Consider the following 25,475-nt stretch of genomic DNA (forward strand, 5'->3'; position numbering starts at 1 on the left):
ATAATATTCTGCCTACTTAGCTAATATTTTTGTCTTAAATAATTTAGCATAATAATATTTACCCCCTTTTCTCTCATCTTTCCAGAGGACTTTGCACCACAAATGCCATTCTTTTTTCCATTTCTGTTTGAAACTTACTTTCTTGTAATTTTCCATCCCTGTCCTTTTTTCTTGGAATTTTTTATATTTTACTAGGTTTTAAAAAAAGAAATATAAGTAAATGTTATCTTTTATAATCATTTAGAAATAAATCCACACATATATGAAAGGTACATTTTAGTATAGGGATATTACTTCTTGTGGACCTTTCATGTGCCAGTATCAAATTTCCATCTAAAACCTTCACCCTATAAAGGATCATTTATTTCTACTCACTTTACAACCACCTCAAGTCTACTCTTTTCCTACAGTCACTGCTTTCTGGCTAACCACAACATTCTGAAACTGCAGTCATCTAGATAACCCATTTCATTTATAGTAAACTGTCTTATGTCCTAAACCTTTCCTCAGAGCACTCTGCTCTCTTCTTGCTCAGTCTTTTCTTCCTTCCTATGCCTTTACTCCCCGCTCTTTCATGCTTCCCAATTAATTTCTTCTCTCTCTACCCTTTTACTCATCACTTTGCTCTCCTGTTCCTTCTTATTCCCCATTTTGTCCCTCCTATTCACTCCCTGTCTCCCCCAATATTCTTCCTTCTAATTTAAACTAACTCTTTTTCTCCAGGTAACACTGCTACTACCTGGGTACCACCGCAAGAAATGACCACATTCTCCTTTTCTAAAAAAGCTGTTTTAAAGATTGTCACTTTGCTTAATATTCCCCAATTCCCACTGCTGCATTCTGTACTCTTTTTAGATATCTTTCTAATATACTAAGAAAATAGAAACTGCCGTTTCTCTATACACTACTTTTCCTACCACTTCAAAATGATCTATATCTTAACTCATTTTCTTCTCATTCTAGACTCAGAAGGAATAACTTCTCTACTTATACTCTATTATTTTTCTTGATAAGATAAACCATGTTTACTGTAGAAAATTTAGTAACTAAAAATCAAAAATTTTTTAAATCATGTACTATTTACACTAATTCTTGTCAACATTTTGTTGTATAGCTTTAATACTACGTATTTTCTTTGCATGTATTTAATTATGAAATGTATATTTTATTTAAATAAGTAGAATCATACTCTCCCTTGCATTTTTAAAAGAATTTTTACTATAGTATCATATGTTCTTACATGTTAGTAAGTATTTTTCATCCACATAAATAATAATGGACAGCTTGATTTTTTTTTTTCCTTTGGTAAATCTTTGAATACGTCTTAGAATAACACATTTATCTACTTAGGATAGTTTGCTAAAGGAAAGATTCCAAAATCAAATGATACTCATTTTTAACACTTAATGCATATTGTGAAGTTCCCCTCCAGAAAGGTTGTACCAGTGTATTCCTTTGTTTTTTTAAAAATTATATTATTTGCTCATTTTTAAAAATTGTGATACTGGTCCTTTTCACAATGATTTGAAATAGTTTAAGATCAAAATATACATATGTATATACATACATATATGTGAAATATTTTGCCAGGTTATTGTTTAGCATTATATTACTTTGTGCCTTATACAAGTTTTTAAAATTTCATGAGGTAACTATATTATTCTTCCTTTGTTGGTGCATCCACTTATGCTAAGAAGGGCCTTACCCATTTACCCATTCTAATATTAAAACTATATTAATGTGTATTTTCTTCTGGTTTTTTTTTCCTGTATTTTTAAACTTTTATTTAAATCTCTTAACTCACCTGGAAATTAATTTGGTCTGTATAGCATGTGGTAAAATTTAATTTTTTGTTTTCCAATAATGAATTCGGTATCCCAGAATTAATTATTGAATATACTATTTGTTTCCCACACTTACTTGAAATGCTACCTTTTAACATTGGATAATGGCTTTCTCTGTCCTATTCTGTTAATTCATCTCTTCATTCCACTTTAAATCTTGTACCTTTTAATAGATTTGCAATTTCTAATTAGTCTTTTTATTAAAGATGTAATCAAGAGCACTGTTTAAAAAGAAAAGAAATTTCAAATAACATAAAGAATGAGAAAGTCTCCGCTATGAAGGTAATCGCTATTTTTTTTCCAGAAATACTTTGTTCATATGCAAGCATATCCATTTTATTACACAGATAGAAATATACCATATACACTATTGTTCTACATTCTTTTTTATTACATATCAGCGATACACAGATCTAACTTATTTTTTAGTTACATAGAAATCCAATTTAAGAATCTAAAACAATAGTTTCCCATTGTTTCAACATGTAGGTTTTTTCCACTATCTTTCGTTTTTACAAACTACTGTAATGTTACACATCCTTACCCTATTCTTTGCCAATATGCAATATAGGATAAATTTCTAGAAATAGATTACTGGGTTATAAACTGTAACTATTTGCAAACAACATAACTCAGCCCTGGCTAATTTCTGAAGAAAAGGAATTTACAGGAAGTCTGTAATTCTCTCAACTCCTGCAGTTACTACTGTAAATAACCTGTTATTCCCTAAAAATTCAAAGTTTCATGCAAAGTTCCATTTGGACCAGACCTTTTTGTATGTCCATGTTGTAGCTACCATGAAGTGGAGAGAAGACTTTTCCACCTTTTTAGCATCTTTAGTGAGGCCCGACTTGGCTGCTCATTACTTTGGGGAGTTCCCCAAATAGTAGGGTTCTTGAATGCTGGTTATCAGGCAACAAACATTTAATGCAGCTCTCATTTTTGGTTGCTTAATACCGTTATATAACCCTTCTTCTCACACATATACTTGAAGCAAACAATAAAAAACCTAATAAATTGGAATGATTCCTCTTATAACTATAAATGTACTTATTATCCACTCTCCAAGGAGAGACAACCCAATGTTTTATAAGCTTTTCCATCTAGCTTTATGTCCAAGATCTCTTGGTGATATCCTCTAGACATCTGTACTCCTCAGACTATAATTATATATCTAAAAATGAAAAATTGGGGGCATACTCCCCAATATATAACCTAAGAGTAGATAGAAATATACAAAAGGAAATTTTTGATAAGCTAAAAGTGAAATAAATCATATTTCAAATTTTATTTATTAACCATATAAAAAGCTTTTGTGATCTTTTTAAAAAGTATATTATTAATTTCATTGTTTGTCTACCCCCATGAGGCTTTTAGCCCCATTTGGATGGGGATATTTGTCTGCTTTGTTTACTAAGTATTCCAAGCATCTAGACCAGTGTGTGTGTGGCACTTAGTGAATGCTTAATAACATTTTGTTGAATGAATAACTGATTACTATTTTGTGAGAACAGCTAGCTTCATTTTTTTTAAAAAAAGAAATGTCAGTTTAACAGTTTGTCATATATTGAATCAAAAGTCTGTTTCTATATTCAGTTTATTTTGATACTTGCTTTTCCATCGTGGAAGAATGATAAAAGGATGAAAATGGAACAATTACATCATTATGTACACTTAAGAAATCATGATCCTTCTTTTTCAAATTCCTTCTGTCTATTATGCAGTGTTTTTCTGTTGAAATTTATTGAACATTTTTTCATCTTGCCTAATCAGGATTTTTTTGTTTGTGTGTTTGTTTGTTTGGTTTGTTTGTTGTTGTTGTAACTTTTGGGACACATTTTTACATTTGTTTGTAAAAAGATTCAAATCAACTTCTGGGCAAGTAAGGATAATAATAGGTAAGGATAAATCCAAGTCTCTATCCTCCCAAATCAGTAAAGATCAGCAAGAAGAACAAATAAAACTGTACAAAATCAATACCCTCAACATAACTAGGAGACTATACTACAAACTTCAAGGTTTCTGTAAGTGGAAAAGTAAGCACCAAATCCCAGCAGAGAGATTTCTCTCTTAACACAAGCATATGGAGAACAAGGGAAGTTTGAAAAAACTGTGGAGGAAACTAGGATCGCTCTAAAATCACCATCAGAAAGAGAAATCACGCCATAAATACAAAAGAGTCCTGGTAGTTGAGAGCACTGTCCATAGGTCTTGGGCTTAAAAGTGCATGTGATTTGAGATGGCAGGCTTTGAAAGATGTTGTTTTTTTTTTTTTAATTTTATTTATTTATTTATTTTTAATTTAATTTAATTTTATTTTTATTTTTTTTAATTTATTGGGGTGACAATTGTTAGTAAAATTACATAGATTTCAGGTGTGCAATTCTGTATCACATCATCTATAAATTACATTGTGTGTTCACCACCCAGAGTCAGTTCTCCTTCCATCACCATATATTTGATCCCCATTACCCTCATCTCCCACCCCCCAACCCCCTTACCCTCTGGTAACCACTAAATTACGTTCCCCAGATTAATTTTCAAACCCCGTGGCCATCTTGTGGTTACTGATTGTTTTCTAATCCCCTCACCTTCCTCCTTACCCCCACCCCCCCCGCCCATCTAGCAACCCTCAGTTTTTCCTCTTTGTCTCCAAAACTGTTTCTGATTAGTTCATTTACTTATTCTTTTCTTTAGATTCCGCATATAAGTGAGATCATATGGTACTTACCTTTCTCTGTCTGACTTATTTCACTTAACATAATGTTCTCTAGGTCCATCCATGTTGTTGCAAATGGTAAGATTTCTTTCTTCTTTATGGCTGCGTAGTACTCCATTGTATAAATGTACCACAGTTTCTTAATCCAGTCATCTACCGATGGGCATTTCGGTTGTTTCCATGTCTTAGCTATTGTGTATAGTGCTGCAATAAACATAGGAGTGCATAAAGATTTTTGAATTGGAGTGTTGGATTTCTCCGGATAGATACCTAGGAGTGGAATTATTGGATCATAGGGTAGTTCCATTTTCAGATTTTTGAGATACCTCCATACTGTTTTCCATAGTGGCTGCACCAATCTGCAATCCCACCAACAGTGCACAAGCGTTCCCTTTTCTCCACATCCGCGCCAGCCCTTGTTGTTTGTTGATTTATTGATGATAGCCATTTTGACTGGGGTGAGGTGGTATCTCATTGTGGTTTTTATTTGCATTTCTCTGATGGTTAGTGAGGTTGAGCATTTCTTCATATGTCTGTTTGCCATCTGTATGTCCTTTTTAGAAAAATGTCTCTTCAAGTCCTCTGCCCTGAAAGATATTTTTTATCTGAGGGTGAAGAAAGTTAAAGAGAAGGGAAGGCACCCTTTGGAGATTGGATGGTGAAGGAAAAAGAAGCAAAAGGGAAATTTAAGGTCCTGCAAGATAAAATAGAAAGCCATCCCCCAAATTAGAGGACACGCAACCACCCTCCTTACCATCACAATCAAAAAAGAAAAAAAATTAAATAAATCATGCTACACTAACAAAAGAGGATGCTCATGAAATAGGAATCTTGTGAACCACCCCAAAGTCAGAGTCACAATAGATGAAAACTTCCTAAATTCATGGAAAGCCACCATAAGAAAACATGAAAATCAAAGTAGCAGATGAAACCCCCTCCCCAAAAGAAAACAACCACACAGCAGAAGAAAACTATAATACAGCTCTACAAACTGAATGAAATAACCTCCAATGAGCATTTGGAGACATAAAAAACCAACTAGATTCATGAATTTAAAAGCAAAAGAAAATATCCCTAAAAATGAACTAAATCACCAAGAAACCTAGGAAGAAATAGGAAGAGAGTTGACTGAACCCAAGGAAGATATGGAAGACAAAGACAGAAATCATAGAAATTCTAGATTTCAAGATATCTAAGGAGGAATGGACTCAATTGAAGAATTAATAAAAGCCATTGAAGAAAGGTAGAAAAATAATTAAGAAAAAATAAAATGAATTAAGTAAAATCAACTAGAGAAAAGGAGGTAAAAGCAAAAGTGGTTAAGATGGAAATGAGACAAAAAGATTCAATATATGTGTGTAACTGAATTACAAAAACTGAACAATGAGAAATGTTTAAGATTATAATTAAATTTTTTCTAGTAATAAAAGAGCACCTGCATGTACATGTTGAAAGGACTGTAGAATATCTGGGGATATTGATCTTAAGCAGTCAGTTTTGACTCATTTTCTTGTAAAAACTTGGACTTTAAAGATAAAAATTCTGAGAGCTTCCAGGGCGGGGTGGGGTGGTGGATAGACCAAATAACCTACAGGACAGGAGAATTAAATTGTCAGAGACGTTTAAGTAGTAACATGCAAAGCAAAGTAACAATGGAGCAGTGCTTTCCAGAAACTGCAGGGGAAAAAAAATGAGCCAGGAATTTTATATAAAGCTGTTCTTCAAATCCAAGCGTAGAAAACATTTTAAACATGCAAAACTCAGAGAACACTATACACATGAATCCTTCTTGAGGAAGCTACTACAGCATGATATTTACCCAACTCAGTTGACTAGTAAAATATATGCAGAAGGATCATGGTGAGTATTAAATATATTTAATTATAGATCTAAGACTAAACCATAAGTAGCAACAAAGGTGAAAGAATAATATGTAAATCTTAAATATTCTTGCAAAGTAGAAATAATGCAATTTATAAAGGAAGAGGTGAAGAGAAAAGTACAAAAACTTACTGATTGTTGTAAAAGTAATAGATGGGAGTGAGAAGACACAAGTTGACATATTAGATGATAAAATAATAAGAAAATGGAATTAATGTATTGCAAATGTGTAAGTACAAGGGTAACCAATAGAAAAAAATACAGACCGTCCTAAATACCCAAAGCAATTTAAAAACAAAATAAAAGAAGAAAGAAAATGTGTCACGTAAATTACCTCTAATCACTGCTGTAGCTGTAACCCACAATTTAGTTTTCATATTGAAAATAGATTCAGAGTCAATTAGAATAAGTAAATAATAACAAATTTTAAAAGATAAAATCAACAAGAATGTGGAAGAATATAAGCCTAAAGTGGAATACACAAACAGAAGCAAATGAACCTGTGTTCAAATGTGTATCATTGATCTAAAGACAAAAGGCACTGTAAAAATTATATTGAATTCTAGAAGGTTTATTTACTGTAGAATTGAGCAAATATGTAATTTTTTTAGAAAAACTTGAGTCAGATTTCTCTTAGAGAAGAGAGTTAAAAATATGAAAAGGGAGAACTGTGCATTAAATTGACTGTAGTGGTGTTAGTATGATCTCATGCTTTTATAAAGGTAGACATAGATTTATACACACATGCATGCATATCCTTACATTGCTTACTTACATATATTGAAAGGGCCTAGAAACAAAGATACCTCTATAAGCAATGAGCACACCTGAGGTGCAGTTAGTGATTTCTGAACACCATTCCTCATTATAAAGAAGCAGTGTTCCTTGGAGAAAAGGGTGATTCTAGGGCAAGAACAAGGGAAAATACAATATGAGTCAGTTATATCTTGTGCTATAAAGCAAGGAATGCAAAAATTTACAGGGACATGTCAAAGGATATGGAAGCTAGCTTGAAAGGGCTCCCACTGGCCAAATCTGGGACAATTTGAACATTAGAATAAATAATAGGAATATGATATTTATGGAATATCTTCGAGTTCGTGGTGTGTATATAAATGAATAAAAGAGAGGAAGGAAAGAGCTCACTTATAGTAGAGTGAATACCAGTTTAATAAATGTAGAAGGGATAATGGAGTTAAGAAAAATCACCATTATGGTAATAATTGATTCAGTCAAGAATCACCAGTGGATGTTAACACTAGTGGGTGAAAGTTTGATAAGGAACAGGATATATACGTAGCCTTAAAGTGGTCTCCCATAAGTTACTTATTTCCAAAAGGAAAAGAGTAACTTCATAGTGATTTAACCTCCTAATCCCAACCTTAACATCATAATCAAAGTCAGCAGCACCATCAATGGGACAATTTGACACGATGTACCTCCTAATATATGCACTAGGATATGCATTCACTTCTGTGGTATTGCTGCCAAAAGTACATTTTCTGTATCGAATTTAATTATAGCGAGACATCAGAAGCTAAATTGAAGGACTACAAAATAACTGCCCACTATTCTTGAAAAATGTCTCTTTTTTGTCTGAAAAAAAAAAAGAAATAGTTTTAAATGGTTCGGGAAAATTTGTGTGTGTGTGTGTGTGTGTGTGTGTGTGTGTACATGTGTACGTACGAGCGCACCTCGAGAGGGGGAAGAGATTAAGAAAGAATGAGAAGATGATAAAGCAAATGAGCAACATAAAAACAATTGGCATATTCGTATCTGCAGAGGACATGGGTTCTTTGTACTATTCGTATGATGTTAAGTATGAAACTATATTAATAATAAAAGTTTTAAAGGGTTCAGAGCCCATAGAATTTTGGGGATATTTTTAAATAGTTTGCAAAATTCTAATTCCTACTTCAGTGTAGATGAGAGTTTTACTATGATAGGTATGTGCACAGACAGTGTTTTCAGCAACAAAATCACATGGTGGAAGGAAATCCTTTTAAGAAAACATTAAAAAAAAAAAATACTCTCTCCATAGCATGAGTTCCTTTTTAAAAGTAATTATTTTCTCTTCACTATTAAAATGTCACCTTACTTTAAAAGGTATATTAGCTGTTTCATTTTCTAAATTATCAGTTAGGTAAGATACTGCTCATCAACCAATGTTATCATGGGGAAAAGTCAGCAGATTGAAAAGTAAAGTATGTAACTTCTCAAGATCAGCAGTACTCTTAAGCTCCCTTCACTAAGATAGCCATTCACCCTCTGTGGTACTGTTTTGTTAGTCACTTCACATCTCGTTATGGAATATATTTAAAGATTTCACTGTATTTCAAAGACCTTGTTTTTATATCATTGACCACATTGAAATCATCTTGTAGCACTTTTGGCACTTCTGACTTCAACTTCTTTGCTGCGTTTCCCTGCCTGTGAATGATGCAATAAATGATTTTCACATCATCTTACTAATCTTTCCTCCTCTCCCCCTTCTTACTTTCCCTTTTTCTTTCCTCTACCCTCTTTTTCATCTTCCTCTATTCCCTCCGCCCACCTCTTCCCCTTCCCAGTTAGAGTAGCTCAGCTTCTGCATTGTGGCTTTAAGTAGAATTAACATGTTTTTCTGAAAAAAAATTTTCTAAGAAAAATCATCTACTTCTGAGACTGTGTCTCCTCTGGTACAACTTTCTTTTAATGATTCATCAAAAAGTGGTTCTTCATGATTTTCACTTTTGAAAGAGAGTCTAGTAAGTATTATAAGCTCAGATATCTTAGAAACATCTGTACTTGAGCTCAGCTATATAGAAAACCTCCCACACAGTATAATTTGCTTGACTCATTGTTTCTTCAACTTCTCAGTAGTGTTTTCTTATCGTTTTCCAACAGTATTTTGTTTTATTGCCATATTTTTCATATATTAACTTAGCCATTTTTATCATGACAGGATAATGTTTCCCCAGTGATGTGGAAGTTGGCCTTTGAAGGACTCCTGTAAATATTTATCAATACACATACTTGAAATAATATATATCTTTAAACTTTATGAAGTTTTGATTAAGTTTCAATGACTTGAAAAATGTTGCTGAGAAAATATAGAGGTTTGTCTTCAAAATTTGGATACTTAGAACATCTTGGCAAATCTTCAGTAACATAAAAGTATCACATTAGCCTAGGATAGGGTTCATCGTCAAAGTCAGGGCATGTAAACCCAAAGTTCAGATCATTTTTTTTGATAATTGATACATTTTTGGCCTACTTTCATATCTGATTGAGTTGCCAATGAGCTTATGTGAGATGTGTAAGCTCTGCCATTTTCTTATTTATTTTTGCTTGCTTTATTCAAACTGGTTTCTTTGAAGGCATCTCATTTTCTTACCCTTTTTGTGAGAGGTAGTTTAGTTAAAATTAGGTATTATCTTAAATCCACTTAACCTAGACACACACTGACATTAGTATAGAGAGTCTAATGAATGATTAAGGTTCCACTGGTCAAATGTTAATGAATGAATGAGGATTGTACTGTTTGTCCTTCCACACTGTTGCACATATGGACTGCCTGATACCTGGAGCCAGGGAGGGAGGAGGCAGTGTCAATCCGTAAGTTAAACATCTCTCCCTATTGGAGTATATTGTGTGTGTGCCCCAATTTGAAGGGTACTCTTCTACAAAAGCAAGAACCTTGAATCAAGTTGTAATGTTCTGAGAAAGTCTGTACTGGTAATAGAAGTAGATTAAGAATTCTTTTTTGTGTATGGCATAACAAAGGGGCCATATGAGAGATCCAAAAGTAGAGATATTCTGGAATTCTTTATTAATTAATCTTTTTTCAATGAAGCATGGGTATTTCATTTTATTAAATAACCTTTGGCATTCTTTGTTTAGATAATAGCATTTTGCTTCAATCTGCAGGTGAGTTATGAAATTTTCAATATTGAACTGTCATTGGATTTCTGCAATAAAATCTTCAATCTTGAGTGTGTGTGTAATATATGTTACCATATTTCCTCGAAAATAAGACCTAACCAGAAAACAAGCCCTAGCATGATTTTTCTGGATGACATCCCCTGAACATTAGCCTTAATGCATCTTTTGGAGCAAAAATTAATATAAGACCCGGTCTTATTTTCGGGGAAACATGGTAATAGATTGTTTTTCCTAGTATTTATATATGTAGTATTTTTTAACTGCAATTTTATGAAGTTTGTCAGAGTTTTGCTAGATTAGTTTTCAGGGAGCTTCTAATCTTTTCCTGTAATTGGAAATATTTTACATAACAGTGGAAATAGCTGTTTTTTGAAAATTTGAAATAACTCACTTTTTTCCTGATGTTTAAATTTTTTTTTTTTACATTATGGTACATATTGTATACACAACAGAAGCTTAATACAGGCAAGTTTACACCAAACAAGAAAAAAAAGCCTCAGCTAATACCTTTGAAGCCCCTTATGTTTCTTTGTTACTGGAATTCTCTCCTGAGGAAAAATTCCAGCTTCTTGGTGATAATTATTATCTGGCTTTTCTTTGTGGTTTTACTACATACCTCGTCTATTGCTAAACATATATATTTCATTCTTTTGCTTGTTTAAAACAGTCATGTAAGTGGAATCATAATATATTCTTCTGAAATGATTTTTTTTACTTAAGATTTTGCTGATGGCCATGTGTATCAATCCATGTTAGTTTATTAATTTTCACTGCCATATAATATTTCATTGCATGAATACATCACAGTGTTTTTATTCATGCTGTCATTTATGAATATTTGGGTTGTTTACAGTTTTATCTAGTGTTTATCCATAAGGACCTAATTGCTACATCAAAGGGTATTGCTTTTCTCCTTTTCTCTGCATATTATATACATTAATATTTTTATTTCCCTATTGTTATTTGGAAAGTAATGATCCTGATTTCATTTTTGTTGTTAAACACTTGAAAAAAAACTTGGAAACATTGCAAAGAATATGTTTTCCTTAATATTAACTATGAGAATAAACCTGTTTTGTTCACACTTCCTGTATAAATAACACAGTGTACAATTTTAATTCTTAACTACTACTGCCTTCTCTTTCATTTTTGTAGAAAAGTTCTTGAACTTCATATCAGGAGTATAATTTTTACATTATTCTAATAGTTTTACATTTTTATGTTCTTGTGTAATTATCATTGACATTTGCATTCTCTTTCTTTAATTTAATGGTTATGGTTGCGATTAATACCTGAGTTTAAGTAGTTTCTGTGCACATTGTCAGTTACCTCTATTGCTATTTAACCATTCCTTAATTTTGATTTATCTATTAGAGTACTTACTTGAGTGTTGTTGGTTTTTTTTTCCCCCAGAGAGCTATGTCATTTTATTCTTTCTGAGTCATTACATATCTTAAAATGAATTTCTGTTCTCTCAGTTGAGCAACATGATTGAGTATGGATTTTTTGTAAGATAACTTTTCTCCTCAAAACTCTTTGTTTTTTATTGATATTTACTATTGTCTAGCAATTAATTTTGAAGAGAAGTCAAGCCTAGTTCAACTTTTCTGTGCAACTTTTGGTGAGTGGGGATGGTTCTGCCTACTTGTAGGAATCTTCTTCATCTTTGAAGCTTAAATTTTTCATTAAGATGTGTCTGAGTAGTTTTCTCTTTTCATTAATTTTTGCCTGGTGACCTGTTCCCCCTTACATCGCAGCCCCACGGACATTTTTGATGTACACATTAAGCGTTTTAGCTAAAGAAATTCTTCTGTTTATCATACATATCTCATTTTTGTCCACCAATTGTTTGCATTAGTTTTTTGTTTGTTTTTTTCTTGTAGAACACTTTCTCAAGGTTACCCTCCACATTACCAAGGATATCTTCTACATTGTCAAATCTACTCTTTAATGCCCCTCCTTCCTTTGGGGATGATTCTACACAAAGAAATTTCATTACCTTTATGGTTTCGAAGCCACCATACTTGATTTTGTGCCTGGTGTTTCTTCTTTAAGTTACTTGCACACCACATCCATGGAGGTCCCATTACCTGTCTTTCCATGGTGGTTCGTTTCATAGGTGGCCACATACTTGGGTCTTTGGGTTCATTTTGACAAAGAAGCTATAAGGTGATGTTTATAAAAAACTTTGTTTCCTTGTATAAACACTGAGTTCAACTCAACTTTCTATAAGTTTTTTCTTGATAATTGTCACATTCTGGATCCCATTATCAGACACACTCACATTCTATTGATCTTTAGTGGCTAAAGGAAATCCAAATTGAACTTGCTTTTTATGTATTTTGGCCTAGGATCTCTTCCCCTAGACCCCATTACTCTCTCAAGAAAGTGTTTTGCATGTTAGTCTTATAGATCCTTGAAGTTGCTTTTAATGCGTTAGAATATCTGAAAGTTTTTAACTTACAAATCATGCAGTATCCCTCTATTTTTACTCTTCAAAGTTCATTGCAGTTGTGTTTAAGGGAAGACATGAATATGGGTCCTTAAACTGCCGTCTTTTCCTAAAACTAAAAGTTTTTACGTAGAAGTCTTCCTAATCGTATACATTTGATTTTTTTTCCTTGATCCAAAAATAATCGGGAGTTTTCTTGATTGGTTGTTGTTACTGTTGCTTTTAATTACCAAGAATTCTACCAAAATATTTACAGATGAAATTATGATATCTGGGAATTGCTTTAAAATAATCTGGGAGAGGAATATGAAGATGGTTGATTTTGGTTATAGGTGAGACAAGATTTACCATGAGTTGATATCTGCTGATGGGTACCATTAAAATAGTTTCTACTTTTGCATATGAATTTGGAATTTTACATCATGAAATTTATTTTTACTTTTCTAAGAGTTTAATTTCTTTCTTAGAAAAAAAAGTCTTTGAATTGCAATGTATTAGGTTGGTGCAAAAGTAATTGCAGTTTAAAAGGTTAAAAATAATTGCAAAAACTGCAATTATTTTTGCACCAACCTAATAGAGAATGTGCCCTATATAATATTTAATCCTAAATTTATTGTGGTTTTCTGTATGAATTGATAGCTGATCAGTTTTATAATTTCCGTGGAGATTTGAAAAGAAATCATTGTGTGTCTCTAATAAATTAATCTAATTGGTGATTATATTCAAATCTTCTATAACCTAACACATTTTTTTGTGTACTTAATCTGTCAGATACTGCAAGAGGTTAAATTTTCCCACATTCGTGATAATGCTATCCCTATAATTTGATGCTATTTTGAATGGATTCTTTTCCCCCATTGTTTTGGTCACTTAAGCTGTTTTGGTCAGTTAAGCTTTTTAATTGAATAGTGCCATTTAAAATAATTTCTGTATTATATGCCAACTTTGATATTTGCCTCCATTCTCTAATTCTCTGGTCTATGGCACAGAATCCACCACAAAATAAATTGATGCAGAGTTGAAGAAAAAGAAGATATAACTCACCCTACCTGAATCTATTTCTAATGTTGAACTATGGAACCTGGTTTTCTGTAGTTGGCTGATCGGAAAGTTACTGCCATCTGGATTCTAATGTTTTACCAGTCGTGAGTTAAATATATAGTGTAATAGGCAGATTATTGTAAGAGCTCAGTAAATACTTGTTTGATTAATATATTAACTATTCAAAGTGACGTTATCGACTTTGAGAAGAAAGAGAAATGTGCAGTCTAGCTTTTGTAGTTTAATGAGTGAACACAATATATCTGTCGTTGTGTAAACTCAAGGTCATGATACAAAGTTAAATCTGAAGACTTAGACTTTAAATTTTAATTTTGTAATTTAGCTGCTTTCTCTTGTTTGTTAATACTTTTTAGTTTTTAGAAGTATAACTCTTTGAAAAACCAAAAAAAGACTTTGTTTTTGTTTATTGACGGGGGAAGGGATCAGACTGTGTGTGAAAACGTTAGCTAAACTATGAAAGGTTGAGTCTCGGTTGGAAATATTTAATTATGACAGTGAGAACAAGTACTAGCCCTCAAGTCAGAGAAATAAAACTTCAAAAGTCATAACAATTTGCCTACACTATAAATTTCTGAGGATTAGAATTATTTAAAGAATGTGTTTGGAGGGATATGGTTAGAATGTGTGCCAAGGGACCAAAAGTCATATATATATATATATATATATATATATACACACACACACACACATATATATATATTTTATTTTTTTTAATGTTATGAAAATTTGAGTTATTAAGGATTTTAATGAATATAATAATATATACTATTTATTATGAATATATAGTACTTGTGTTTCTGTCAGTCACTCCATATAACTAACTCTCCATTTTGGGTGTTGTGGGAGGGAAAATGTCATACTTATGGTCTAGTAATGTTGCTTTCTCCCCCAGCCATAATAAAAAAACACAAATTTTAAATCTGCTCAATTATGAGTAACAAATTTATAAAGAGTATCTTAAAAGTATTATTATATAAGACTTTGATTTTAAAATTCTACATATTCACTGTTATTTTTAGATAAAGATTATTTATTTTTAGTTTATGTTTAACCACTGCACAGTGAGTTCAATCAATTCTGAAAGAGCGTACTCTCCAAAATATATCTATCAATATTATTGCCTGAGTGATTTCATGTGATATAAGTAATCCCTCATTTGCAGAAAATGTGTCACATAATTTTTGAGCAGCTATTTGTGTCTAAATTTGTATTTACTCTTCTTTTTATTTGTGCATTGGAAGTTCAAAAAGAATAGACCTGTTTTATTTATCTATTTAAGTCCACTGTGGGTCTATACTGGAGAGAAACTGCCTCTTTTTAATCATCGTGTTGCTTTTTTAAATGTTTTTGGACTGTAAATACTGTCTGCTGTGGGACATCCCGGGATCAGGGTGAAATGTATGCAGCTGCATACACCCCTCGGTGCCCAAGTGTTAATATCTGTGCACATGTCTCTGCTTCAGCATATTGTATCTCTAACAATAAAGAAAAGTGTTGGACTCATCAGCTGTCAAGCTACCTGCTAGGAAAGAATTCTTGCTCAAATTGAACTTATATATATATAGATCACTTGGAAGGAATGGAAAGGAACAGTTTACCTCCTTTCCAGGCTCAAACACATGGCTTGTAAAACTGGAAAGGGAAAATGATGAATGGTAAAGATTTTCCATGGCATTAGTTTTTATATTTATAAAATGATTGTTTCCATTCATTCCACCTTGAAAATTAAAGTTTGGTTCTAAAAACAAAATAATATCTCTGAGATCATCCTGTATGTTCATTGATACACCCCTCCTTCATCTCTACTGTCTATAACTACGAAAGCAAAGGGGTGGGGAGCTGCAGAAATTAAAATAGCTACTAATGAACTCAATATGTGCCTGGATCAAGAATGGTACAAGGATTGATCTGTAAAATAATCACATCTAGAACTTTCCTATGATAAATACAAGACATTGTATTAATCAGCTTAACTTATTTGTGAAGTACAGTAATAAGTTTGTTAGTTACAGTGTTGTCTTTGATGGATTTGACCAGTTTCCCCATTTTAAAATCTTATTTGAGAATCTTTTTATAAACTGGTAGGTAATGATAGATTGTGAATTTGTAAATTCTAATTATTAAGAAGATTGATCATACTTGCTACTGGTAATACAGTAGGGGATAGAAGAACTCTCACAAATTGGACAGAATGTATTAGGCACATGACTTTTAGATGGGAACTTGGCTGTATACCATTATTGGTATGTCTATCAGTGTCTATCCAGAGAAAAAGATTCAAGCTTGTGCACACATTAAGCTTACTGCTACATGATTTGTAATACAAAAACCAAAATTGAAAATAGCTAAATGTATTACTAGAGATTAGTTAAGTTATGATGACCAGTAGGATCAAATATTATACAGCTGTTAAAGACTGAATTAGTAGTGTGTGTATTGCCATGCTTAGATATCTAAAATATGTTGTTAAATAAAAATATGCACAGAAAATACATAGAAATATGCACATGAACCTGTGGTTATCTCTGGTGAGTGAGATTGGGGAGGCCAGAGGTTAGAGAATCTTCTCATTTTCACTTGGTTTTTACAGTGACCGTGTATAATTTTTTAAAAATCAGTAAATAAAATACTGCCACTCATCTACAGGTAGTTGTCCTTTGATATTTCTTACTTTTATATTTTTATTTGAGTAGTGGTGTGATCTTTTCTGAAAATATAGAAACACTTTTAGAAACATTGCATTGAGTTTGCAGTATTACTGCTGAAGTGACTATTCCACTAATATAAGAGGTTTGTAGTATCTTAATACTTTTTTAACATTTTAGGACCTCTGAGAAAAGAAAAAAAGGTATATGTGATAGGATTTTAAAAAATAAATTGTAAATTTATTTTTAAATCTCTGCTGTGCTGTTTTTCTATTTCAGTTACCTAGAAAAGTACGAGAAAGTTCATCATTTTGGGGAGGATGATGATGAGGTACCACCAGGCAATCCAAAGCCACAGCTTCCTATTGGTGCAATTCCATCTTCCTACAATTACCAGCAACACAGTGTATCAGGTAAAAATGTCATTGGAAATTAACAGGGTATATAGGTCCAGAGTTTTGAATTAGGAAAATAGTCATCATCCAATGAATTTGTCCCTTACTTTGCACTTGAGAACACTTAAATCCTTGTGGTAATGCAACCTTCAAAGATCAACATCTAATTGGTATCAGAGCATTTCTATCATAGGCTGCATAAGATTTTTAGTTGCAGGAATTTCCAGAGTTACAATACCTATTCTTTTTAAGTGAAGTTTTTTTCCTTATTTCTTTGGCTAATGATTCGTTTAACCTGAATAGTCACTACCTTGAGAAGAGGAAGGTTCTGTTAAAATTATGGAAGCCAAGAATACCTAGATAGCATCTACCAGATTTTCTACAATTATTGGAATTCTCAACACCAGAATTCCTCAGAAATATTTCTAACTATTCAACTATTTTCCTGCCGTGGTCCCAGGAATAAGATTTTTTTGCAGTTGTCATTCTGGTAATGGTTATAGATGAATCTGCAGCTAAAGAGAACAGGACTCAACTTGGAAATAATCAGATTGAGAGTCTAATAAAGAGGTTCTTGAGGCAGAGTGGCTGGAGGTTCCAGTGTTTAGAGACTCTGGGTGTTGGGTCTGTGATGACTAGGAAAAGTGCTCTGAAGACATAAACATTTCTTTTCTTCAATCGCCAACATTTAGCCTAAAAAAGAAGAGATAATGTCTTTTTCAATGGTATCTTCTTTATAAAATATATAATGATCTAGATATTTATTCTTTGTTGGTACTAGTCCCAGTCTCTTGCAGGTAATTCTTACATTTAAGATCTCTCGTTTCTGCCATATCACTAATTATTTTGTTTTCCACTATCTATTTTCAAAGTTTGTTTCATGTTGAGTTTGACTCCATATTTCTTCCCCAATCAGTAGTAACTAAAGAAACAGAATCTCGGGTCTCCATTAGGAGAGGCTTCATATGATGGTTTTGTGTAATTGGGACCAGGTGGTGATGAGTGCAAATCAAACCTGGCTTTGTTTTTAATGAGTAGTTATTACCTCAAGAACCAAAATTAAAGGAGAACATGGTAAGTCACCATGGAGAAGATGTTGCTAATAGTTTAAGCTGAAAATAAAATGGGATGACTTGTTAGGTGATCATGCTCCCTGTTCCTGAAAAAGGCTAATGACCATTATCTCATTCAAGGTTGTTGCATAGGGTATTTCTACATTGAATGCAACACTGTGCTAATGACCTTTAAGACCATTTTCAGCTTTATAACTCTGTGGTTGGTTCCTATACTACAGTAACATCCGAACTGTCCATTATTGTAGCTTAAATAGAGTTTGATGCCTGCTATTACAGATCCCCAAACTCACCCACTTCTGTGTTTGACCTTGTTTAAAATGAAATTTTTGCTGCATCTGCCTCTTTTTTTCCTCCTCTAATTGAAACAGATTTGCTTCAAGAAAGAAGATGTAAACTATTTCTGGTATTTCAGAAGTTTAATGAAAGTCATTGATAGATCTACACTAGTTAAGGGAATGAAAGAATTGCTTAACCTGGTATAATAACTTCTTCCTGATATGCTGCCTGTCATGTCTGGGTTTTTTTGTTTTTTGTTTTTTTGTTTTTTAAGGAAAATCTGAGCAGTTATATAACACGTTAGATGTTTGACAAAAGCAGGATTGGAGAATCATGAAAGGAAAAAATTAGGAATTGTTGGGGAATATCAGACTATAATTAAAATAGGTAGTATTTCAGGGCAGCATTTATGAATTTGAACATGTTTTTTATTTTTCTAAAAGGAGCCATAGCAACATTATGACAGTGTTCTAAAAATTAACATGATTATCCATATACAAAAAAAATCCTTCACTGATGATTCTTTTCAAGTGTCACTATAGAAGAGTGTGTGTGTGTGTGTGTGTGTGTGTGTGTGTGTGTGTGTGTGTGTTAAATAAACACCAAAATAGAATTAGGTAGGGGTAGATTAAGAGCCTTTAGGAAGTTTTAATTAAAACCTTTAAAAGATTTGTGTTTACATCTGTGATCATACAGCCTTACTCTCCCTTGTATGTTTGGATAAATGTATTTGGATAGATGTATTTATGTAGAGATAGTTATTGTTGATATTAAGAAAAACTATTCTAAAACAATATTTTGAAAGGTAATATAATAAATTTCAATTGGCAGTAGCTCCAGGGCATTTGGTATAAAGTGCAAGTCTGCTTACAATTGTCATAATAGAATAGAATAAATGGAATACTGTACGTTGATATTGGACCAAATTTTCCTTTAAGGATATTGGCTCCTTTTGCCTGATAACTTTAAATAGCAAAAATTGTTGAGCAGATTTTGCTTTGAACTTTAGAATTATTAAACTTTGGCATCAATATATGGTGGTTTTGTCATTTATTTGCATGGTTTTTCATATTTTTCCTTTCCATAAATACCTAATCCTTTGGTTTCCTTCTTTCTCTGTTCTTTTTTCCTTGGTGTTTGGATACAGTCAGTTCTGCAGTATTATAGGGTAGATTATAGTAGGACTTTTTGTTCATCTTCTTACGTTTTTAAATTAAAATTAAAAATTCAATTATTTTTTAAATTAAAATAAAACTATTTACTTGCAATATCTTGTAAAAAAAATGTGAATGGCAAAATTGACAAATAACACATTGAAATCAATTGAACTGTAGAATATTAGAGCTGGCCATGACTAGTGATTATTTAATCCAGTCCAATCATTTTGGTAAAAGGAGGCCAAGCACTCTATCCATTTACATTTTTGGTACTTAAATTTGGAAAAGTTTCATACAGGAAGATTTTGTTTTTTGGTTTTATCAGTTGTATTTGAGCAAAAATTTTCTCTTTAATGTTCCATATTCTAGCAGACGATCATTGCCAGTATCAATGGAAAGTATTGTATAATTTCTCAATGTAAACAGCACTCTAGGAGTAATACTCCCTTTCTTTTAAGTGAAAAGAAAGGGAAGTGATTGCCTCAGATTAAATTAAGCTTGTTAGCAGTGATCCATTTGTATAAACTTTGAGTCAAGAATGTTGAAAATAAATTTCCAATCCCATTCTGATTATAAAATTGTAACTACTCGACTCTATCTCCATGGGAAAGGGAAGGAAGGCTCTTCAAATCTTATAAGCATTTTTATAAGCTACGTTATCTTAGGAATCTTTACCAAGCCTGATATAATTAAAGACTTTTCATAATTATTGTATTTATTCATTGAATATGGGTTCCAAATTTTTTTCTATTGAAGAATTTGCTTGAAAGTTTCATGGATACTAAAACTTAACTATTGCTGAGATTTGGGTTTGTATGATTAATTCTAGTGTATAGTATAGAGTAATATCAAAATTTATTCCTGTATTCATAGAAGTTACTTTTCCAGATAATTTATTTTCTACTTATGAGAACTTTCATTTCAAGATTATTAAAATAAACGATATGTTATTGTTCAACCTCAATTATGGTAAAGAATCTGTTCAGAGCCATTTATAGCTGTATTGTGGCACTTCTTCACCATTATACTATTAGAGAAATTTCTAGAATATTTTAGAATTGAAGAGGTGCATCCTCAAATGTCTACATTGGAAAATGGAGACATTTCTTTACCTACGTGATTTCTTTTGTGTCATGTTGTAGCAATAAATTCCTACTTTGCATCCTAAATCTTTTTTTAATCCATGTATTTCTGAAATGTTTCATCTAGAAGTTTTCTAACTCTTGTTTTCTTGCCTCTTCCCATTCGCTATATCTTTATGTGAAAAAAATGTTCTTGGGTGTATGTCTCAGGACATAGCTGTCAAAGCCTAAACTGCTCCACGAGTTAGTATTTCTAGAAATACAACATTTTCTTACATGTATATATTAAGATTATGTATTATGTTCTGTAACCCCATCTTCACTACCTTCAAAGTCTTAAAAATGTTTTAAATTAATTCTCCTACAGAAAAATTTTGTCATCTTGGGTTAAGAAAAATTTGTTTAGGAGTCCAAAGCATGAATCGTAAAGGTGAAAATTTATAAATCAGACTACGTAAATTAAAACCTCTGTTCCGAAGACACTGTTAAGAAAATGAAAGACAATGTACTGTCTGGGGACAGAAAGGAGACGAGTAGTTATGGGTAGAAGAGGGGATTGACTACAAAGGAGCATGAAGAAACTTTGGGGTGATGGTATGCTATATCTTCATTGTGGTTGCGGTTAAAAGACTGCATTTGTGAAAACTCAGAACTATAGAACTAAAAATTATGAATTTTACTATGTTAATTATGTCATAATAAATATGACCTAAAAAAGTAATAATTCTAAAATTAGGTAAAGAAGGTAAGGTAGGCAGTGTTATCTAAAAATGTGATACTGTTAAACATTTCAAAGGAACCAGTCTCCCTAGTTTTATACTGTAGTATATAAAAATAAGATTAAGTCTCTTGAAATGCAAAAGTAAAAATTATAGATTAGATAAATTAAAATAATGGCAATTAGTTTGGCATTGATATCCAAGAGGGTATATACATTTTTGTATTTTAATACTTTTTGAAGAATTTAATTTTAACTTAGGAAGTTTAGGAAGTTGAACTCTGTAACCTTCCACTCAGTTTAAAATTTATAAAAGAAAAAAAGATTCTTCCTGTATGGAACCATTACCCATAATGGTTTCTGTTCCTTGATAAACTTAAGGTGTTTTTGTTTTATCTTTGTTAGATTATCTGCGTCAAAGTTATGGGCTATCTATGGACTTCAATTCGCCAAATGATTATAATAAATTGGTGCTTTCGCTGTTATCTGGACTCCCAAATGAAGTGGACTTTGCTATTAATGTATGCACTCTCCTATCAAATGAAAGCAAACACGTCATGCAACTTGAAAAAGACCCTAAAATCATCACTTTATTACTTGCTAATGCCGGGGTGTTTGACGACAGTAAGTTTTAAGCTGAACATATTGTGTGATCATTCTATATAGGTGTTACAGACTTTTTAAAAAGGTATTTAAGGAGAAAAGTACTTTTTATTAGTCAGTATTATAGCATTCTTTATTTGCTTTTATTGTATTACACATTATTTAAAATAATGAATGTTTGGATTTTTTTAATCTTAAATATTTGAATAGTAATTTAGTCTCACTAGAGCTTTTGAAATAAAAATCTTGGGTTTTAGAGTTACATATGGGTTTCTTGATTTGAGAAGAGTGCTTGATACAAAATTCTGATTAAAAAAAACTAGGATCCAAAAAAAATTATTTTTTTGAAGTCTCTTTCTGTATTGTATGTTTATAATTTTTTAAGCTGTTTAGATCAATGTATTTGAAAATTTGCTGCCTAAATAAGCAAGATAAGATTTATCAAATATTTCACACCCCTTTTACTTGTAGGATTTGCTAGTTATAGGTTTTTATAAATCATATTTTTTGTTCTCTGTGGCATTATCTCATACTAAATCTATTCTTCAAACCAAATTGCTCAGTTCTCTAATTGTAGTGTAATAGTTTCATATGAATTTGCCAAATATGTTTGGAAATCTTTTCCTGCTCATAGTTTCTCTTTTTAAAATATCTATGTTAGCTGAATGTTAGTGATAAAAAATTTTTTTGCTTCTCCACCCTCCTACACCAACATCATTATAATTTTTTTTGCCAGAAGTGTATCTTATTAAGGGATAAAATATTCACATATACTGAAATTATTTTATCATACAGGAAACTATATATATATATATAATACCATAGACACAGTCTGAGAATTTCTTGTCATAATTTATAGATTCGTGACCCTATGTTTTTATCTTTAAGTAGCAACATGTTTGCGTATTAGTTTATTTTTCTGCAATTTCAGTTGTGTCAAGTAGTGTACTTTCAAACAAATTTATTTGAGATTATTTAAGTAGGAGTCCTTAACATTTGACATGTACTTATTTTGTATGAAGACAATTTGGAATTAAACGAAAGTGAAAATTAATTTCTTACTTTGCCTGAAACTATTCTTGGTTACATGGAAAGGAAGGAAGATCAGTACTTCTTAGTTTGTATGGTAACTTGGAAGATCTAAATTTGGTGGATTTCCATCTCAATTTCATGTTCTTTGGTTCCTAATAATTTATTTTGATCTTTTAAAGACATCTTTTAGCATTTAATATAGAATGGAGCTTAAAATTGTTTCACATTTTTAGAAACCATAAAATGAAGTTTTTAGAAAGAACAAATATTCTGAAACCAGAATAATTTTTTTTTAAGTCTTACCATTTAATCATTGAATAAGCATTGCTCATGTATGTTTGACAGAAGTAATCTTTATCATTTTGGTGCATTGAGGCACGTGATGTTCTTTAGACCCATTTTATCTTGCATTCTTTAGGCATTTTTATCTTAAAGACTAAATTATTATGCAGTGTAGCAATCTAAAACATTAATAATTTAGAAAATGCTATTTAAGGAATGTTCTACCATTCCAACAGTCAGAATTTTAGAATTCCAGAGTACATAGAGACTTCATGAAGAACCTAAACGTAAAACATTGGTTTTACATTACAAAAATAATTTCAAGTTTGAGGATTATGGATAAATTTGATTTGGTTAGACTTTTGAGGGGTTTTGATTTATTTTTTTAGGGCATGGAATTTTAATTGTGAGATAAATATAGATGCCCACTGTCTTTGAAAATGTGGAATGTTTATGTTTTGTGTCTTTGAAGTGTAATAAAAATTCCATGTGACAAAAAATTTAATTTTTCCATCTTATATTTCCATCCAATATTCTTTTTCCAGTGAAGTTTTTCATTATGAGGTTTTTTTCAGGACAACCAAACAAAACCTTTTCTCTTTAGTGGTATATAAACTTCATTTTTCTGATTAAGCTGCTACTTATATGTAAGTTTGTTATTTTATGAAATTCTTCTTTAAGTCACTGTAGTTAAATTTTTTATTAAAAACTTTCACATCTATTGTTTGTATCATTTCCTCATGAGCCTAATATCAGTAATAAAATTCATTGATAAATATAATTTATGTTAAAATGGTTCTATTCTTCACCCTTTTTAATACTTTCCCAAAGAAGTACTTTACAAACTTTATTTTACTCAATAATAAGTAAATATTAGGTCTATACCTAAAGGCATTAGATTCAATAAATCTTTTACAGCACAATATATCCATTTATTATGTGTCTCACAAGACATCCATTAAAGAAGCTTACTTTTGTTTCCTTAAAGAATTACATTCATAAAACTACTTTTTCTATTAACAGTTGCCACTAGTTTTCTTTTTGCATTCCAAAAGCAGTAGCTTTCATTATAGAATTAATCTGATAGTTGATGAAAGCACTTAACGTAACTTTTAAAGGGAGATACATAGTGTCACAGTTTAGACATTTGTATCATATTATTTTACTGTCTGGTCCCATAACTGACAATATACACTGGCAGCATAAAGGAGAAAAAAAATAAGATAACATGTACCTTTTGTCTTAACCTTTGTTGTGAGGGATGGGGCAGGGTGTTACTAAGAAGAACCTTTTGAAAGTGGATGGTTTGACTTTTCCTCCTAAAATAATGTTAATTCAAGAAGTAGAAACAAGCTATAGGTCTGAGAATGATTCTTAAAGGAGGTTTCATTTGTGGGAATTATTTCCAAAGAATGTCTTGCCATTTATTATTGAAATATGAATTCCACAATTATTTTTGAAATTAGTATGAAAATTTTAAATTGTAAGAATTTGACAATTTAATAGGAATAGCATCAGTTTGACTTTTTAATATTTTTCTCTTCTACAAGTGAATGAAAACTAATGAGTTTAAACTATTATAATACTCTTCATTTCTTTTCATATATCTATCTAAATATCATGAAAATGAGTTGTGTATTTTTAGTTTATAGAGGCAGAGATTTTCTTTAAATTCCATAATTTTAAAAGACCTATATCAAAAGAGATTATTATGACTTTCTATCATTTACTATGAAAGTTTTTAGTGAATAAGATACCTTAAAAATGTATTTTTACTGTTTTTTTCAAAGCTATCTATTATTAAGGAATTAAGTGAAAGAAATAATTCCATTTTATTGAATGTACTATTCTTTTAGCTTTAGGATCCTTTTCTACTGTATTTGGACAAGAATGGAAGGAGAAGACTGATAGAGATTTTGTTAAGGTAATTTGAATAAATTAAAGTATTGAACCATTGAATTACATATAGCCAAGGGTCAAGGATCAATGAATGGTTGCTCATTTCATATACATGGTAACCTATGCTTTAATCTTTATCATAATACATAGATACCTATTTAAAAGTTGTGATTAAGTTGAATAAAAAATCTTTTAGAATAGCTAATTATCAGAAATGAAGTCTTACTTTCATTACACATTGATTTCTGAAAATTATAAATCTCTAACAAAAGCAATAAATCTGAGAATACCCAGATTCTGAACAGCAGTTTGGATAACTTCCTTAGGGTTATTTTCCAGTTGACTTAATCACTCTTCAGCTGTGTCTAATATTCCTCTTGACACATTTGTTAAGTTTTATTTATTTCTAGAAATTCACTTTGTGTTTT

General features: G+C 31.6%; 1 protein-coding gene across 1 annotated transcript in view; it reads left to right on the forward strand.

Annotated features, from left to right (window-relative positions):
• The window catches only part of ARID2 (AT-rich interaction domain 2), a 153,277-nt gene that overhangs the window by 62,769 nt on the left and 65,033 nt on the right, over nt 1–25,475 (forward strand). The window contains exons 4-6 of the mRNA XM_033116328.1: nt 16,807–16,940; nt 21,637–21,855; nt 25,005–25,072. Coding sequence (XP_032972219.1) covers nt 16,807–16,940; nt 21,637–21,855; nt 25,005–25,072 — 421 coding nt within the window. The remainder of the gene's footprint in view (nt 1–16,806; nt 16,941–21,636; nt 21,856–25,004; nt 25,073–25,475) is intronic.

This window comes from Rhinolophus ferrumequinum, chromosome 10 (assembly GCF_004115265.2).
Source record: "Rhinolophus ferrumequinum isolate MPI-CBG mRhiFer1 chromosome 10, mRhiFer1_v1.p, whole genome shotgun sequence".
In the NCBI taxonomy this organism is placed as follows: Eukaryota; Metazoa; Chordata; class Mammalia; order Chiroptera; family Rhinolophidae; genus Rhinolophus; species Rhinolophus ferrumequinum.